Source organism: Sminthopsis crassicaudata, chromosome 2, assembly GCF_048593235.1.
Source record: "Sminthopsis crassicaudata isolate SCR6 chromosome 2, ASM4859323v1, whole genome shotgun sequence".
In the NCBI taxonomy this organism is placed as follows: Eukaryota; Metazoa; Chordata; class Mammalia; order Dasyuromorphia; family Dasyuridae; genus Sminthopsis; species Sminthopsis crassicaudata.
Window position 1 is genome coordinate 160,790,521 of NC_133618.1, and position 21,202 is coordinate 160,811,722.

The 21,202-nt window shown below is 33.8% G+C and overlaps 1 protein-coding gene across 14 annotated transcripts in view; it reads left to right on the forward strand.

The window, feature by feature from the left end:
* The window catches only part of DZANK1 (double zinc ribbon and ankyrin repeat domains 1), a 138,029-nt gene that overhangs the window by 80,366 nt on the left and 36,461 nt on the right, over positions 1-21,202 (forward strand). For all 14 annotated transcript variants that reach the window (XM_074287770.1, XM_074287769.1, XM_074287766.1 and 11 more), the window contains one exon: positions 19,149-19,252. In XM_074287770.1, coding sequence (XP_074143871.1) covers positions 19,149-19,252 — 104 coding nt within the window. The remainder of the gene's footprint in view (positions 1-19,148; positions 19,253-21,202) is intronic.

Sequence of the window (21,202 nt, forward strand, 5' to 3'; positions counted from 1 at the left end):
CTTTTTCTGTTGGTATTTGCTTACATTTTGTTTGTTTCTCTGTTTTTTTTTTTTTCCTTCTTCATTTGATTTTTCTTGTGTAGCAAGATAATGGTATAAATATGTATACATATATTGGATTTAACATATATTTTAACATATTTAATATGTATTTGGATTATCTACCATCCAGAGGAGGGAGTGGGGCAAAGGAGGGGAAAATTTGGAACACAAGGTTTTGCAAGAGTCAGTGTTGAAGAGTTACCCATGCATATGTTTTGTAAATAAAAACCTTTAATAAAAAAAAATCAAGTAAATAAACAAACAAACAAATAAGTAAGCAAGCAAGCTCAAGTATTCCAGAAGAGGATTCCTAGAAAGGGAAGAGGGCTTGAGAACCTGCTGTATAAGAACCTTAAGAGCCATATAAGGACTTTGGATTGTTGAAAATCAGTTTCTTAAATGCAATCTAACCTTTTTCTGGTTTGAAGATCTAGCTTACTGGCCTTCTACAGTGTCTGCTTAAGAAATATCCAAGATATATACCCTTATAGACTAACTGAATATTGTGATATAAGCAAATTGTGATATAGGCACAATAGACATTCTTTATCTGTTTAGTTTTTCCTGTGTGAACTGATAAGATGAATCTACTCTTCTGAGTAGAAGTGAATTTATCAAGATTATGGAACTTGATGTTATCAAGTCTTCAATCATCTACAAACAGAAACAGAAAACCTCAGCATTTATGGAATACAATGTGTGATCTAACATTCAGTGACTTCAATGCAAAGGAATTTGAACCTAGGGGAAGATGTTTAAAAAATATATTGAAAAATGGGGCTTAGAATTAAGAAAAAAAAAGAAACAAGTTTATAAACTATTCAGAAGTTTCATGTCTGTATATCAAAAGTATTTTCAAGATGTTATATATAGTAAGTATTGAATAACATCACATAAAAATAAAGTCCAGACAGAACACTGGTTTCCATTGTTTGTATATAGTCAGATAGTGGACTTATTATATTAAGGTTAGAACAAACCTACAAGCAGAATTTCAACCTGTAAATCTTAGAACAACTTTACAACTTTGAGTGATCTTTCATTTGCTAAATATAAATTCTATACAGGTGATAGAAGAACAATAGAATTGTTTTAATCAGTAAAATTTCACAACAATCATATTGAAGGAGATGGAAATCAAATTAATGAAAACTCTTTGTAACTAAGACCTTTGATAAACCAATCAACCCTGAAAAAGGAATTCAGAAAGCAAAAGCCTAAGAAAAGTTTAAATTTAGGAACCCCTGTGTGGAAGTTGCAAATTGTCATGTCAAAATAAACACATTTGTTAGCGTCACAATGAAGAATTGGTGAATTTTGGAAAGAGAGGAAAGTTAATATTATCAAACTCACATGTCTATACCACGGAAATTAGGATGCTTTCCCTTGACAAAAATCCTGTGAGCTGGGTGCTATTATTATTTTATAGGTGGGGAAATTGAGGCAGAGATTGAGTCACACATGTATAATTTCTTTTTTAAAGATTTTTATTTTCAAAACATATACATAGATAAATTTTCAGCATTCGCCCTTGCAAAATTTTTATATTCTAAATTTTTTTCTCCCTTTTCCCCAACTCCTCCAAAAAACAAGTAATCCTGTATATGTTAAGCATGCACAGTTCTTCTATACAAATTTCCAGAATTATGCTGCACAAGAAAAATCAGATCAAAAAGGGGAAAAAAATGAGAAAGAAAACAAAAAGCAATCAAACAAAAATAAAAAAGTGAAAATATCATTTTGTGATCTACAACCCAGTCCCCACAGTCCTCTCTCTGGGTGTAGATGTCTCTTCATCACAAGACCATTGGAACAAGCCTGAATAAAGGCATATAATATAAAAAAACAAAACAAAAAAAAAAACCTTAAAGAGATAACAAAAAGTTTAGAATGTGTGTAATGATTTGTCATTAGGGGCAATTAGGTAGTGCAATGGATAAATAACACCAGAGTTCAAATCCAATCTTAGATGCTTATCTGATCCTGGGCAAGTCACTTCTGTCTGCCTCAGTTTCCTCATCTTTAAAAGTGGGGATACTAAGAGTACCAATCTCAAAGGTAACCGTGAAAGTAAAATGAGATAATAGTTGTAAAGTGTGTGTAATGTATGTTAATACTGATGAAATACGATGTAACAGTCCTTACTGATAAAAAATTATATTATATATATATATATATATATATATATATATATATATATATAGTAGAATATAATAGAGGGGAAAAGCAAATTTAATTTTGCTATTAAAGCATTAAATATCAATGAATTTGAAAGTTACCCTACTGCACCAGTATAATAATGATGATGAAACTAAATAATGAATGATAATAGTAATAGAATTGATTCATAGTAATTTTAAATTTAGTTCCTAATTAATCAAACTATTAAAAGGTTTCTTAAACAATTAGAAAAAAAAAAGAAAAAGAAAGTTACCCTATATGAAAATTCCTCTAAGATGTTTATTTTATTGTTTTTGTATTCCAGTGCTTAGCATAGTGCCTCACACATATGTCTTTAAATGCTTTACCTACCTATGCAAAAAGAGGAGAGGATTACAAAATGATTTTTAAAAGACCCAACAGTATATATTATCTATCAAAAATATATATAAATAGAAAGTTATCGATTTAAAATAAGAGGTTAGAATATAATCTACTTCCTCTTCTCCCATACTCTACTGAAATTCCTTGCAAAAAAAAAGTCACTTGTAACTTTCTAATTGCTAATTAAAGAAGTCTAGACCAATTCTCAGTCCCTTTTGGTGATCCTAGCTAACTTTGAACAACTTCTTACCTTCCCTGGGCCTCAGTTTTCTCATCTGTAACAGGAGAGGATTGAACTGAATGACCAACTGTGTTCTTTCTGGTTCTAAATTTATAATGTCATAATACCTTGATTTTCATGACACTTAAACTCAGTTCAGTTGATCATTCCTTCTATTTTTCAGCACCAGCTTATTTTCTGTTTGATAAAGTGGGTGTTCTTCTGGATAGGTATCAATAAAACTATGACTATTGTAGTATTTTCCATAATATCTAGCTTTTCATGATGTATATAAATGTTGCCATTTAAATTTTTGTAATCAATAGTAATAATAGAATTCATGTAACACTTTACAACTTATCTCACTCTACCTTCATATTTACCTTTGAGGTTGGTATTATTGTTATCCCCATTTTCAAAGATGAAGAAACTGAGACAGACAAAAGTGACTTGCCCAGGATTACACAGGTGTAAGCATCTGAGGTTGGTTTTGAACTCTGGTTTTACTTATCCATTGCACTACCTAACTGCCCCTAATGACAAGTGCTGGTCTTGAATTCTACACGTTCTTTTTTTTTTTTTTTTTTTTTTTTTTTTTTTTTTTTTTTGCAAGGTAATTGGGATTAAGTAACTTGCTCAGCGTCATACTAATAAATATAAAGTGTCTAAGTTCAAATTTGAACTCAAGTCCTTCAGACTTCAGGTCCAGTGCTCTATTCACTGCATCATCTAGCTGCCCCACCAATACTTTCTAAATAGTTTTTCTAGAGAATGTAATCATATCCATTCAGGACTATATATTAATCGATTGATGCCTTTTCTCCTTATTATTAGAATCCTTTCAAATTTCCTACTCCTTTCTCCCTATTTAGGTCAGCATTCTTAATATAGAATCAGAAGGGAAAGTTGCAACACTACATTTTGAGCACTGGCTGTATTATCTTTTATGTGGAGCAAGCCTCAAGGCCTTTCTCTTGACAATGGGAAGAGTTTATTAGAAGATAAAGAAAGCTTTTTAGGATACTTGAATTGTTTTTCTTTTGCCCACGCAATCTATTGCAGTTTTGTTTCTGTGTTTTACTTAAACTGCTGGGTAGATCTCTTCCTGTTTCTAAAATGTGATTATGTTCAATTTAGGCCAAATGAAATTTTGTAGCACCCTATTACCTATAGATAAATTTCTGCCTCCTAAGCAAGGTTAAGAAAGTTGAGCCTTCTAATCACTGCTCTAGAATCTCCAGAAACTGGGACATTACTAAAAGAGATTATAAAAAAGGAAACTTGGTGATGTCATCTTTGATATTTCCATCTTCCTGAGACTTTCTGGGAACTTCCTTGGAAGTTGCTACTCCTGGTTAGCTAGTCTGAGCTGTACCCGGATAGTTGCTGTCAGTCTGTGGTGTTACAACTCCTACTAACCGTCTGGGAGGTTGCCTGCCGTCTTTTCCCTCTTCTCACAAATTAAGACTGCAGGACACTCAACTAGAATAGCAAGCTGGAAGAACACTCTTGTCTCCTTTGCAGCCCTTCTGAGACCTCTACTGGCTCTAGAGTGTATTAGGATACATAGATTCTACAAGTATGGTCTGTTTCTTCCTTGAGCATGTCAACTAATTTTCTACAAAATCATCAGTTTAGGAGGAAGTTAACTATAAATGTAGGAAGTACACTTAATCTGATTAAATTACCCCTGTCAATTTTTTTCCTATGGATACCAAAATTAATCTTCATGTATTTGATAAAAGGAGTAGAACACTAATTCCCCCTGTGAAGTTATATATAAGGTTCTTTTTTCTTTCTACATTCCAGACATTTAATGATCTTGCCTACCCTCAGTTTCAGCTATTATCTTTATGAGGATGAGTTTTTAAATGATATTTACTCCTGGCAGCTCTCCAGTGTTCTACTGCCAAATATATATATAGCTCCTTTTATGTCTCACCAGGAACTTGTTTAACATATTTAAAACCAAATTTATCTTTCCTTTAAATTGCCATTTCTAACTTTCCATTTTGTTAATAACATCACAATTTAAGCTTTTCATGCTTTAAAATACTGGATTGATTTTTTGTTATTTCTGTCCTTAATTTCTAACCCTAATCTTCACATAAAATCAGTTTTCAAATCCTGTCAATTCCTTGTCCACAATTCAATTTCTTCATTTCCATGCTCCTAGCCTTAGTTGAGGTCCTCATTACTGCTGGCTAGAAGTTTCATAGTTGGCTTCTAGTTTATCTACTTCTCTCAAATCCCTGCTTCTGTTAATATATCTTTCATACTATCTTCCTAAAACACAGCCTTTATCATATCATCCTCTACTAAAAATCTTTATTCATCTCCTTTGCTTACCAAATAACATCCAAATTCCTTAAACCTAGAAATCATGGCCCTTCACAATCAGTGTGGCCCTACCTTCTTTTCTATTCCTTTTACTATTTTTCATGAATGCTATATAATACTGATATTCTGGACTATTTATTCTTCACAGATCTTAACTTGATTTTTTTATAGTTCTGTGCATTTGCTCACATTATGTATGTCCTATTCTCCAATCTCATTCAAATTCTATCGATAACATCTCTCTCATGAAGCTTTCTTTTATTCTTTTTTAAAAATAATAATAATAGTTCTTTATTTTTCAAAATACATGCAAAGATAGTTTTTAACATTCACCCAGGAAAAACCTTGTGTTCTCCTGGTACTATTCACTTCACTTAGCATCAGTTCATGTAAGTCTCCCCAAACCTTTCTGAAATAATCCTGCTGATCATTTCTTATAGAACAATAATATTCCATAACTTCATTTACCAAAAATAATATATCATGACTTATTCAGCCTTTTCCCACCTTATGGATACCAATTTTCTGCCACTACAAAAAGAGCTGCTGCAAACCTTTTTGCATGTATGGGTCCTTTTCCCTTTCTTATGATTTCTTGATACAGACCCAGTAGAGACAGACACAGCTAAAGCAAAGGGTATGCACAGTTTGATAGCCCTTTGGGCATAGTTCCAAATTGTTCTCCAGAATAGTTGGATCAGTTTACAATTCCACCAACAATATATTAGTGTCCCAGTTTTCCCTCATTCCCTCCAACATTCATCATTATCTTTTCCTGTCATCTTAGCCAGTCTGAGAGGTGTAGTGGTTTCTCAGAGTTGTCTTAATTTGCATTTCTCTGTTCAATAGTGATTTAAAGCATTTTTATATGAATAAAAATGGTTTTAATTTCTTCATCTGAAAATTGTCTTTATATCCTTTTGACTATTTATCAATTGGGAAATGGCTTGTAGTTTTCTTTTATTCTTCTATCCAGAAATTATTTCTTCTTCCCTGAATGTCTCATACTATATAGTACTTTATACTTGTCCTCTGAACTTACTATCTTATGTTTTATATTATAATATGTTAATATGTCTTATTTTCCTTAAAATACTCAGATGGATCTGGGAACTGTTGATATAGATTACCCTTCCAGTGATGTAAATTGCAACTTCTGCTTATCCTGGGTGACTTCTACATTTCCTCTTATAGAGGATTCACCTTCTGTGCTAGAGGCCTTCTTTTTCTGTTCTTTGACATTATGAGAGTACTAGTAAAGCCCATCTCAGCCTATCACCAGTATATCTTTTTGGTTCATATATTTCTTTGATAAAATCTGTTATACTGTTCTTCAATTATAATTCCTCATTTGTAATGTTTTGTAGTCTAATCTCACCATATATATTTCCATTACTATACATTTTTCAAGACTTCTTTGCATATATAGTAGTATATTCATACATATGTATACATACTTAAGTACTATATGTACATATATATATGTATGTATATGTGTAGATGTATATATGTGTGTGTATTTGTGTGTGTATCTGTCCTACTGGGTTTCAAACTGCTCAAGGGCAATGATAGTCTTTTTTTTTTTTTTAATTTATCTAGCATAGTCTCTTACACATACTAAATGTTTAGTCATTCCATCCATGATGAAGACTATATTAAGAGCTTACTTTGTGGTAGGCACTGAACTGGGTACCAGACAAAAATGAAACAGTTCTTGCCTTCAAAGAATTTACATTCTGGGGTTAGGTAAGAGAAAACATATGTGTGTGTATAGACACATGTATGTGGGTATCCCTATGTATTATATACAGAATGTATATGCCCCAAAATGTAAGATAATTTTGGAAAGGAGAGCACTATTACTTTGAAGACCAGTGAAGGCTTTGTATAGAAGGTGATTCTTAAACCAAATCTTGAATGAAACAAGGAGTTCTAAGAGACTTTTAAAGTCAGAGATAGTACATTCCAGGCACAGAATACCTAAGCGAAGGGATGAAGATGGAAGATAGAGTGTATGTGTGAGGAATACTAAGAATAGCACATCTGGATCATAAAGCATGAAAGGAGATAATGTAAAAGGCCCAGGTTGTGAACGTTTTTAAATGAGAGTTTACATTTAACCTTAAAGAAGCCACAGAGAGGTCTGCTGAGGTGAGGAGTGACATGTTCAGAAAAATCATTTTGGCAGTCAGGTAAATGGTAAACTGCAGAAGGAGAATGTTTGAGGTGAGGAGAACAACTAAGCTATCATTGTCAAAAGGTGATGAGAAGAGGGGCAGCTAGATGGCCCAAGGGAGAGCCCTGGTCCTGGGGTCAGGAGGACCTGAGTTCAAATCCAGTCTCACTAGCTGTGTGACCCTGAATACTTAACCTCAATTGCCTCAAAAGAAAATGGGAGAGGAGGAAGAAAAAAAAAAGGTGATGAATGGCCAGACCAAGATTACGGCCTTATGAATAATGAGGAGAAATTGAATTCAGGAGATAACTTTTGAAAAAGAAAAGACAAGATTTGTCAATTGATTGGATATGTGGGGTCAGGGAAAAGAAGGGACTTAAGGATGATGGAGACTTTCTCCATTAAATTATAGAAGCCCCTGGTTTCCACAGATCTTAACTAAGCACTCTATGGCTCTAATCATGACTCTGATGTTCACCAGGTGGCAGTATATCCTAATTGCAGACAAAATTTGAAGAAGCAAGGAAATAGTACTTTAAAGTCTCATAGGAAATGTTCCTATGAGGAAATGTGTCGTGTTGTATTAAAAAAATTTTTTTTAGATTTTATAGGGACAATTTTAGAATTGCTTTTGGTTCACTAATTTTGATTTGGTTTCTACTCACATCTTCCAATGTGACCCTGTTGTCTTATTTGATCTTCTTCTAGTCCCAACATTTTTCCTACTAGTACCAATAATATTAGAAAACAAAAGCATTCATTCATAATAATCATAAATCATCATAATAAGTATTATCAGAGATTCCTAACAAATGCTTTATTGAAATTTAAGCAGACATGACATAATAACTAGAACTATATTTCATTCCTTTTAAGCCCAGAGCCTGATTTTTTCAAAGTCCTAGTTGACTTTTATGTGAAATTTACGTCTTTTTCTCAGAATGTTACAAAAGTCCAATATAACTGGGGAAAAATGCCTGTTTTGTATTTTTCTCCATGTATGTTTTTATTGTATATGGGCAAAACTTTAAGTCAGAAGATAGTTTTAACGCATACCTTTTTATCCAGTTATATTACATCTGAATCGCAGAAAGATGAGAAGCAAAAAAATGTACAAAAATATTTATAGTAGCTCATTTAGTGGTGGCAAAGAGCTTATGTCTATCAGTTGGTGAATGGCTGAAGAAGTAGTTGATTGTGATAGTGCTATTTTTGTGCATACATACATACATGTACATATCTGTGTGTGTGTGTGTGTGTGTGTGTGTGTGTGATATACTTCTATGAGAAATAGCAAGCAGGCTATTCAGAAAAACCTGGAAAAAACTTACATGAACTGATGTAAAATGAAATGAGCAGAACCAGGAAAACATTGTACACAGTAACAGCAATGTTATATGATATGCAATGTGAATGACAGCTAATCTCCTGAGTCCAGGGCCAGTGCTTTATCCACTGTGCCATCTAACTGTACCAAACAGCTCTTCTCAGCAGTACGATGACCTAAGACAATTCTGAAGGATATGTGATTAAAGGTGCTATCCATCTACAGAGAAAAAATTGGTGCACTTTTTCTTTATTTTGGGGTTGAGGTTTTTTTCCTATGATTTATTTCATAGCAAGACTCACATGAAAATGTGTTTTGCATGACTATGCATGTATAACCTATGTCTAATTGCTTGCTAATTGGGGGGAGAGTAAGGAAGGAGATAATTGGGAATTCAAAATTTAAAAAAGAAAACAGTTAAAATTGTTTTTACATGTAATTGAAGGAAAAACAATATCCTTTTAATGACCTTAAAAAAAATAAGATACAGTTTTGTAACCTATTTTGTAGAGGCATTTCTAATATACTCATGTAGTTCCATAAGAGGGAATAACAAAATCATGATGACATCTCATTTTCATGTAAACAAAATTACATTGTTACTTGTATTGCATAGTTATGTGAATCTTTGTGTCTTTATACCTGTATTTCAGAGCAAAAGTATCATTCTACCATCTAAGTCAATTCAGATAAATATTAGTAATGAAATAAAAGGACAAGATTTAATTGGCATTCATATATACATTCATATATAGAATTCAGAATAAACCTAGATAAATAGAATAGAATTGTAGAAAATATTTTTGACTTAGAACCAGAAGACAGGTTTAAATTACAGCTCCAAGTCCAGTAGTCTTAGTGACAATGAGCTAACTTCATCCTGCTGAATCTTTTCCCCTCAGTCATAAAATAAGGATAATTTCACGAAGTTCTTTTTAAAAAATACTCAAATAGTATTTTCCAGTTATATTTAAAGACAATTTTTAACATTCATTTTTGACAAAATTTTGAGTTCCAAAATTTTTCCCTTCTCTCGCCTCTCCCTAATTAGGATGGTAAATAATTTGATCTAGGTTATGTATGTGCAAACATGTAAGACATATTTCCAGATTAGTTATGTTGGGAAAGAAGAAGCAGTTTGTAAAAAAAATTACAATTTAAAAAAGAAAAAAAGAAAGAAAAAATAGTATGTTTCAATCTATATTCACATTTCACAAATTCTTTCTCTGGATGTGGATATCCTTTTCCATCATGAGTCTTTTGAGTTGTCTTGGATCATTATGTTGCTGAGAAGAGCTAAGTTAATTATTGTTGATTTCTGTACAGTGTTGCTATTACTGTGTTCAGTGTTCCTGGCTCTTCTCACTTCATTCACAAATTTCTTTTTTTTTTTTTTTTTTGTTCTTTTTTTTTAATGAAAGCTTTTTATTTTCAAAATATATACATGGATAATTTTTGACATTTACCCCTGCAAAATCCTGTGTTCCAATTTTTTCCCCTCCCTTTCTCTATCCTTTCCCCCCATTAGCAAGTGATCCAACATATGTTGAACAATTCCTCTATTTTTTCACAAATATCACAAAGTCCTTTTTTTAAAGTATTTTGCCAATCTTTAAGCACTTTGTGAATTTATTATTATTATTATTATTACTAGAGAACTAATGTAAATTTATAATAAAGTGAGCAATTGGCAGACCAAGAACTAAACTCAGAAATTTTGCCTCAATAAATTTCCTGTCTTTATTCCTCTATAGTAGAGATTTGATAGAACATTATCTTCTAAGTTTATAGTATAGACTACCTTTCTGGTGCTGAAATAACTAAATCTCAATTGAATGGGCCTCAAAATAGAGACATGCTTTAACTTCAATTTTTTATTATAAAAAAGTATTATGTCATTTAGTAATAGTAAGGGAAACCATGTAAATCCCAAATGCTGTATTCATAAAATATTAAAGGATTAATAGATAATACTCCTATGCATTGTGCATATTCATTATTTTTATTATAGCTTTTTATTTACAAGATATATGCATGGGTAATTTTTCAGCAAGGACAATTGCCAAGCCTTTTGTTCCAACTTTTCCCCTCTTTCCCCCCACCCCCTCCCTGAGATGGTAGGTAGACCAATACACGTTAAATATGTTAAAGTATATGTTAAATACTATATGTGTGTGTGTATATGTAAAAAATATACACACACACAATCTACATAGTTATTTTGCTGCACAAAAAAAAAATCAGACTTTGAAATAATGTACAATTAACCTGTGAAGGAAATCAAAAATGCAGATGGACAAAAATAGAGGAATTGGGAATTCTATGTAGTGGTTCATACTCATCTCCCAGAGTCCTTTCCCTGGGTGTAGCTGGTTCAGTTCATTACTGCTCTATTGGAACTGATTTGGTTCATCTCATTGTTGAAGAGAGCCACGTCCATCAGAATTGATCATCATATAGTCTTCTTGTTGCAGTGTATAATGATTTCCTGGTTCTGCTTACTACACTTAGCATCAGCTCATGTAAGTCTCTCCAGGCCTCTCTGAAATCATCCTGCTGGTCATTTCTTATTGGAATCAGTAGTATTCCATAGTATTCATATACCATAACTTATTCAGCCATTTTCCAATTGTTGGGCATCCACTCAGTTTCCAGTTTCTGGCCATTACAAAGAGGGCTGCCACAAACATTCTTGCACATACAGGTCCCTTTACCTTCTTTAAAATCTCTTTGGGATATAAGCCCAATAGTAACACTGCTGGGTCAAAGGGTAGTGCATATTCATTATTAAAGATTCACAGAAAAAGATGAAAAAAAAATCACCTAGGATGATAAGAAAGGACAAAGAAAGAATGCATTCTGATTAGGGGGAGGAAGTACTCACAATGCTGTGATCATGGGTCCACCCTAGTATGGAAGTATTGAGATCTTAAATGACATCAAGTGTTCAGAAGGGATTTCTTTGGGTTCTATGTCATCCATCATTCATATTTTGAAATGGTACATACCCTCTTGGAAAAGCTCTTTCTCATTTTAGGCTTCTATGAAGCCTGTAAAATTTTCATAGTTTTAATAGGTGTGATTACAATTTTCTGTTAGCTGAAAGATTTGGTGGTGTCAGAAACAGGATAGCATGAGTTTTGAAGTGAAGAGAGAAGTAATCTACCTCTCTGAATATGAAATTTATGTCAGGCAAACTATGCCACATGGATATAGGATTTCAATTTAAGGAGATGTTGATCAAGGGAATTTCTCTTGGTCAATTTGATGAGCATATCTCTCCCACTATGCAATATAAACATACCTATTTGGCACCTTGTTAAGAGGACAGTGTACAATTTGCCAACAAACATTCTCAGCCTCCATCTTTTCCTTTACATCTTTCTTTTGGAGTATAGCAAAGTGAATGGGAGGGAGTTTTTGCCTCTGAAGGGATGGGCTTTTCCCCTCTATCTTCTTCTTTACCTCTCCATCCCTCTAGCAAATAATAAGTAAGCAGCTTATCTAAGGAAAAGTCTGGACCTCAAATTCCTGGCCATCCTTGCCTTTCTAAATTGCTTTCTAAGCATAAGTCAAAGACCAGGGACATAATGGACTTTCTTAGCCTAAGACATGGCAGCATCCAGAGACGATAGAATTCCTGCAGAAGCTCTTGTATCTCTCTTTCCACTTGGTTTTTCCTACTGTTTAAGGAATTGTTTTTTTCAGACAATTTTTTTTCTTTCCTTTTCTAAACTACTGATTCTCTCATGCATATTTCTCATTTCTTTTCTCATTTTTTTCTTCTACTTCTTTCATTTGCCTTTTGAAGTCTTTTTTTTGAGCATTTCCAAGAAGACTCTTTGGGCTTGAGACCAATTTTGAAATTTCCTATGTGGACATTCTGCCCTCCTCTGAGTTTGTGCTTTTGTCTGCTCTGTCACCATAGTAGATTTCTCTGGTCAAGGTCCTTTTCTGTTTCTTGCTCCTTTTCTTTTGGTATTTCCTCTTTTGTAACTTATGGTTGAGATCTGCTCCTGGGGTATAGGGGAGGAGCTATCCCAAGCTTCCGGTGCAGTTCTGAGCCTTGGCTTTGAGCACAGTGTCCCCTTGTGTTTTTGCAGGGGTAGCTCTGCCTGTTCTTTTCAGGAAACAGCCTGGTTTCTCAAAGTTTGTCTTCTGATCTGGGACTGGAGGCTGCCCCCTGCTGTCCTCCTCTGCTGAGCCAGGACCGACTGATCTGCTGTGATTAAAACTTTCTCACTGGCTTTCCCAGAGTCTGTTTGAGCTGGGCTAAAACCTCTTTTCACCCAATGAGACTGACCTTTCTTGGAAGTTTTCAAGTTTCTTGAATTGCAGAGGGGCTCCATTCTGTCAGACCCTGTCCAGAAGCTCGGTTTCATGTGGCTTTCTTTTTTTTATTATTATTATAGCTTTTTATTTACAAGGTAAATGGGTAATTTTTCAGCATTGACAATTGCAAAACCTTTTGTTCCAACTTTTCCCGTCCTTCCCCTTACCCTTTCCCCTAGATAGCAGGTTGACCAATACATGTTAAATAAACATGTTAAAGTATAAGTTAAATACAATATATTTCATGTGGTTTTCAAAGGAAACTCCTGTAGAAGCCCTTACAGAAACAGATAAGCATTTATAGTATTCAGCAGTACAAAAACTTTTGTGAAGATGATTCCACTTCCTGCAGTACATGGAATGGGCACACACATATGGATAAAAAGAAATCCATTGGACCTGAAAGATAAACAGCTCTTGTCACAAGAGAACCCAGCAGGTATCACATCCATATAGTAGTCCTGAGTAAAACAAGATTGGCAAATGAAGAGTAGCTTACCAAATTTAGAGCTGGATACATGTTTTTCTAGAGCTGCCACAGTGATGGAAACATTGTGAAACTGGTATCAATTTTGCATCACGTCTAATATAGTCAGCAAGCTTGTATGTTTCTCAAAAGGAGTGAATGACAGGCTCATGATAATGCAATTGCTACTTGAAATAAAGTGCTACATCATCATCATCAGTGCATGTGCTCCCACTATAATGAAGCTAGATGAAGTAAAAAATTTTATGAAAACCTGGAGATCCTCCTCTTCAGAGTGCTGAAAGAGGACAAGTAATTTTGTGTGACTTAAATGTCAAAGTAAGACTGTCAAACATGGCAGAGAGTCCTTGCAAGGAATGAAGTTGGAAACAGCAACAGTCACTTACTACTGAAGATATGTGTCTTATGACTTCTCATCACCAACACTGTCTTCCATTTATCTAAACACAACAAAATGTCATGGATGCACCCTCACAACAAACATTGGCTTTCAATAAACCATGTATCATAAAGGGAAAACACAGAGGAAGTGAGAGTGCATTATCCAGCAATCATAGACTCATCCTCAAGCTAAACATTCACAGTCAGCAGAAACAGTGCTCCAAGGCAAGACAGCTATCAGAAAGCTCAACATCAATTGATTAGAATGCGTTAGTGCTTTTCCACGTGTGAATAGTTTGTTACTGTCATCTACCCAAGAGCCAATATGGCATCAGAAAGGGCTGAGGAATGGTCAACATGATATTGCTGCCTAACCACATCAGGAGAAATGCCAGGAGCAGAACAGGGGTCTGATTATGAAATTTATCTATCTAACCACAACTTTTGAAACTGTTAGTCTATAAGTGCTTGTGGATGATCATAGCAAAATGTAGATGCCCTGAGAAGTATTGTATCATCAGTATTGTATTCCAGTTTCAAGATGGCATTCTTGCACAGGTTCTAAATAATGGACAAGGCTTTTGCATTTTCCCAGCCACAAATAGAATAAAATAGACCCATGTTTTACTCCAATGCTTTTTAACATGATGTTTTCACTGATGTTGTCAATGTTTTCAACTAAGACAAAAATGCATTAAAGTGAATTTAGTCAAAGAGTAAAGCAAAGGGAGAATTGGTGCATGACTTTTTGTTTACAGATGATTGTACACTCAATATAGCCTCTGAGGCTGAGATACAACAAAATATGGATCATTTTTCTTCTATTTGCCCAATTTTAACTAACAATTAAAGAGGTTCTCCAACAGCCAGCACCATGCCATCTATACATGGAGCTATCAGTTATAACAAATGGAGAAATTCTGGATGCTGTAGATAAGATCACTTATCTTGGCAGTTTACTTTCCAGGGATGTACATATTGATTATGAGTTGACATACACATTTCCAGAACTAGCTCAGTGTTTGGGAGTCTCCAAGTTTTCATTTTGGAATTTTTTTCAAATGATCAGTGCATTCTTTTCATTTTCATTTTGTCCTTTAGTTCTAAGAGGTTGGGAGCTTTAAAGAGAATTATTTTATGATTTCTTGAATTTTATAATCTCCAAAAAAGGAACTTATTTGATTTAAATAAGATTATTATGTTATATTAATCATTAATTATGTTTAAAGAAAAGTTAAGCTCTTGATTGATAATACCCAAAAATCCTTATATTGTAGTGTTACGAAGTTTGACAGAAGACTAATACAGAATCCCAGAAGAGAAGAATCACTTATTGAAGCTCGGTTAAATTAAATGGCACCTTTTAAAATAGCCTCCTTATATTGATTAAAAGGATCTTTACAGTGCTATAATATACACATTGTTTCACAGGATTTAGATCTTTATAATTATCAGACACAAAATACAGCATTGATTTGAATATAGTGTTTCTTTAAAAATCAAATTTTTTTTAATATCACTTTTTATCTTCATGAATATGTCTTAGGTACTTGCAATACTTCTTCAATAATCAGGTGCTTTTGTATACAAGTCACCAATATTTTGTGCTGGAGACTGATGGTGAAGGGATACTTGGAGAAGAAAAGTACATTGAATAGTGTGGGGTCTAGAGTAAGTAGCAGGAATATGATGCAAGCACTTGACATCTCTTTCAGAAGGTTTTATATTTTAAAGTGCTTAGTTCTCATACATGTGTTGCTAGGTGTGTCTTAGTTAATTTTATTACACCTTTTCCCCCCACTCCCCCACTTTTCTTTTGTTCTTTGTTACAAGAGATGACTCCTTGGGTCAATATTAATTAAGAAATGAAGATGATATAAATAAAAAGATTAACACAAAAAATTCTTTGATCTCATTTTTTAGAGAATTCATTCTGATGAAATTTGCAAGTGAAGGCAAATCATTAGACACTAAGCTTTAGAGAAGTTAAAGCTTGCTGAAAGAATAAGTTGATTTAAATATCTGGGTCAGTAAAGTAGCTTTACCAAATAAAACATATTCCCAGCTTCAGAAGGCAAAATTTCTAAGAGATAATTAATTTTTATGCTAATGTATATGAAAAAATTTAAGTATCTCTTAATAACTAAGTATATCTTTCAGAATTATCATTGATCTGGTATTCTGACTTGTGCTAAATGGATCAGTATATATTTTGCTAATGGAGCACATTCATAATGTATTGGGTGAGGTTTAATTTTAAACATATTTTTTTCCTTCAAGTAGAATTGCAGTTCCACTAGTATTCCACTAAAATTCTCTCAGAGAATATTAAACCCAAAGAATACTGCTAAAAAAACATTATAATAAGGGAGGATGATATTAGACCATTTCCTATTTCTTTTCCATTCTAAAATTTTGATTCTTTAACCAAGACCTTATTGTTAAGGAAGAAAAGGATTAAGTGAACTATTCTGAAGGAAAATGAAAGTAAATTGGTAATTATAGAGAGAAGGAAGAAATACGAAAAGGACCAATGATGTTGTGATGAAGAGAGCCATCTGCATCCAGAAAGGGAATTGATTGTGGATCACAAAATAGCATTTTCACTCCTTTTGTTGTTTGCTTGCATTTTGTTTTTTTTTCATTTTTGATCTGATTTTTCTTGTGCAGCAAGATAATTGTATATTTATACATATATTGTATTTTAACATATTTAACATGTATTAGATTACTTGCCATTTAGGAGAGGAGAGTAAGGGAAGGGGGGAATGTGGAATAATAAGGCTTTGCAAGAGTCAGTGTTGAAAAATTACCCAGGCATATGTTTTGAAAATAAAAAGCTTTAATTAAAAAATAAGAAGGGACCAAGTAATTTTAAAGATATATTGAATATGAAGCATAATAACAAAGAAGTTTTGTATATTAAATTTGAATCATGGGATCATAAAACCAAAGGGATCTGTTTGCCATGACTAATTCCATTCCATTATCTTCAGACTTAACCCACAAGCGATAATAGATTTTATTTTGAAATTCATAGGAATACTTGTTTCCATTTTATTGTTTAACACGAATCACTCGTAATGACTATATTGAACATAAAAAACAATATTTGACAGTCTATCTCATGAGAAGACAAATAATTAATGCTTTTTAACCCTCAAAAAGTAACAACTAAGTGCTGAGGTGGGTAGAACACTGAGCTGGAAATCAACAAGTTATGAGTTCAAATATTGTCTCAGTTATTTACCAGTTTTGTGACCTTACAGTCACTTGACCACTGTTTGCCTCAATTTCTTCATCAGCAAAATGGGGATAATAATAGAAGCTACCTCCCAAGGTAGTTGTGAACATTAAAGAATATAATGGTTGTAAAGAATGTGATGTAGAGTATATGCTATATAGATGTTAGCTACTTTTATTATAATCTAGTTGGTCTGAGGAACTATACCCATAAAAAGGTAATCAGCAATACATCACGTGATTTCACATGGTAAATGAACTAAATGATTTCCAAAGCTAAGACTTGTGAATCTACTACCACTGCTGAATGGAAACAGCTATAAATAAAGATTACTTGGATTTTGAAAAGTGATAAAAAGCCTTCTTTAATGGCAACAAAAAAGAAAAATGTTTCAGAGCAATTGGATTACCATGACTAATGTCATGTAACAGAAAGAGAACCAAACTTAGAAGACTGGACCTTGAAACCTCTCTCTGATGTGAATTGTGGGACTATGGCAAGGCTTTGAACCTGCTTCCTCCTCTGTCAGTAGGCTCCTCAAATGATATGACTTTGTGGAGAAAACATTGGGAAGAAGGGTGGATTATTTAAGCCAATGTCTAAGTCTTGAAAACTTTAAGAGGATCCTAAATCATGCATTTTACTCTTTGTTTTTTCCTCTAAAGTGGACCATTGGCTTAACTTCTTGGGACTCCAGGTTCTTATTGGGAGGACAAAGGTGAAAGCATCATAGTAAAAGGTGTGGTAGGATGATGAAATTATAGTTATTTCCCCCTTTGGCATTTTTGGCCTTAATCTTCCCTTGAGCTAGGTAGGAGAAGAAGTTGGATGAGAGGCAAGAATTTGCAACTTCAGCAATTTCTTCCTCTAACTATTATTACCCTGAAGATGAAACTATTGAAGAGAAGACTTCTTGGGAAGTCTCTGTGAATGTGTCCTGGAAGATGGAAAACTGTTAGGAGCAGAAAGAAGTTCCAGCTGTTATCTCAGAATCTTTCTAGAGGCAAAAAATGTGCAAGCTTTTTTTTTTTTTTTTTTTAAATTATATTTTGGTTTTTGAACGTTAAGGGGAACCAAATTTAAAAAAAAAAAAATGGACAGTTAAGGGAAATACTTGCAGTCCTAAGTCTCTGGTAGATTTTTTTTTTTAATCCTTAAGAAAAAAAAAATAAGACAGAGGCTCAAGCCCTTTATCACTTACCATTTGGTGATATATAGAATTAAATTCATCAAATGGAGAATTAGGGTAAATAAGTCACGGAGGGAAACTGGAAACAAAGTAGTTGTCAAATAGTTGAAGAATGGTTGCATCATTTAAATATAACTTTGAATAGTATATGTCTGTGCCATACAAAAACATAGTAAAAGGTTCTGACATCATTCCATTGTCTACTTGATTGAAATTAATAAGACATTTTGGCAGCTATCCAATTTTTTTTCATATTTTCACTATGTACTTGAATGTGTTATTTACATGAATGTAATCATCACTATTATTATTGTTGTTATTTAACTATAAAAAGATCAAATGAGTTTCCAGTGAATTTACAATCATGTTACCCTAGCAATACTGTTGCTAAGCATAGAATCCAAATCTCCTTGCCAACCAACACTAAAAAAGAAACCTGGATTCCCCCCCTCCCCCAGATCTAGGAATCATTTTGAGACAAATTGAACTATTAGAGAGAAGTTGAGGTCTTGGGAAAAATAATGGATTGAGAATTTTTAAAAACCTAGGTTTTAATTCTAATTCTGCCACTAATTATGTGTGTGACAATAAGCAAACCTCTTAGCTCTCAGGATCAGTTTTCTCCTCTACACAATGAGAGGATTGGAATAGCTATTCTCTGTGCCTTAAGAATCAGTAATTATAATGACATTCTAATACTGACTTCAAAAAATTAGCTACCGAAAATATTCAAATGTTTAAAAACAAAGCATAAGACATGAACAAAAAAATTCTCATTTGAACTTTTTTTTTTCTCTCAGTTCTATAAAGTAACAGAATGATCAAAATGACTGCTTTTTTTTTTTTTTTCTTTTTCTATCTTTCAGGATATTGGAGGAAACAGCTGGATCACATCTTTGCTCATCTCAAAAGTTATGCCCAGAACAACCCTAATTTCAGGGCTTTAGTTGGAGAACCAAGAATGGGAAAGGTAAAAAAACAAAAAGTGTAAAATATATGGATAAAAAAGACAGGTCAAAGAATAGTAATAATATGACTCTTTTTTTCCCCTGAGGCAACTTGGATTAATTAATTCACCCAGGGTCACACAGCTAGGAAGTGTTAAAAGTGTCTGAGACCAGATTTGAACTCCAGTCCTCCTGACTTCAGGGCTGATGCTCTATCCACTGCGCCACCTAGCAGCCCCAAAAAGATATCTTTTTAAAAACACTTTCAAGTCCTATTGGCCTACTTAGTAGGCACAGCTACAAACTAGGCACATTTTTAGAGTTTTTCTAGAAACGTGATATATGACTAAACATCATCATTTGTTATCTCTGTAAATTTTCCTACAATGTATTAACTCTCATTTTTTTGTGCATATAAATCCAGCAAAAAAAGTATAAAAAATCCAGGAATCATGGATTGTCAAGCTCTGCCAATATTTGTTCCACTCTGGCTGAAAGTGGTTTTGGGGGGTTTGTTTTTTGTTTTTGTTTTTTTCCCAAGCAAAGTCCTTATAATGTTTGGCCTACAGCTGTAGCACCTCATGTTATAATCTTATGAGAGCTTTACATAGAGTCAGGTTAGGCAGGCCCAGCAAGGAAGTTGACCAGAAAAATAAAAAAATAGCCAGGTATTGCTAAAAATGATCATGATGACTCAGACAAAGAATCTTTTTTTCTGAGTCAGTGTAGAATCCATGTCCAGTTTAAGGACACTACCAGTAACTTGGAAGTCCCCAAACTTACTTGTCTAGCCTTGTTGCTTGAAGAATCAGTGAATTATTTAGTAGCAAGTACATGCATTGTTAGAGAGTCCATTTAAGATGGAGCTAAAGCTTCGAGGCAGCTTACACCAGAATGCATATCCCATCTCTATGTATACCAGTTAGTTGTATGACCCTGGACAAGTCAGTGTTCAAGGCAACTTTCTAAGAACAGGGCCAGTTAGGTGGTACAGAGGAGAGAGTATAAATTAATAATTAGGTATTAATATAATAGAATAATAGATTTGAACTCAGCAAGAATCATCTTCCTGCTTCAAGATCAGCACTCTATCTACTCTACCACTTAACTGCCTCCTCATGTCTATGTCTGTGTATCTATAAATATATGTGTATATTTATATGTATGTATAATATAGAGATCACAAAAAAGTTGTGCATGTATAAGGAACATGTAGCAAAGGTATGTGGAGAAAGAACTCATACCTCTACTGGTGCTGGTCCACTGATAGCTTTTGTTCAACAAACTGCTCTCATTGGGCCTGCTGAGCATGGCATCTCTGCTGGATATTGGAGGAAACAGCTGGATCTGCAATAGAGCTTGTAGGTGTATTGGTGACTACAATGCATGAAATATCCATTGGCACATTGTTCTGTTCATTTTATGGCCCCATGGTATTTCTGGTATCATGACATTTCTATTGGGTGTATTGTTTTGTTTGAACAGGCTTGAACTCACATCCAAGTCAAGGGGCAAAGTTTATTGTAATTGTAATGCCATTTGAAGCGGGCTAAAGTCTAAGAGTTTAGCAAAGAACCTGGAACAAGGAGACAAATTTATCCAGTTCTTCATGTCATTGATATGCTAATTTTATGGCCTAGAATTTGATTATCACTGACCAGTGAATCTAGGATTGTCCTAGAATCATTAACAGACTTTAGAATCATTGACAGACAAAATTGTCAGAATAATAGCATCCTAAGGTTAGAGAGTCTCACGATCACTAATATATCTTCCCTAAAGTTTAAAGGAAGAAATATTATTATATTCCTAGGCCAGAAAACTTTTGTAATCATTGACAGAATAGTAGCATTCTTAGATCAGAGAGCCTCAGGATCACAGATTCCAAAGCCAGAAGATTTGGAATCACTGACAGATTGTTAAAAACAGAAGCTCCCTAAGGTCAAGGTACCTTAGAATTATTTCTGTTTCCC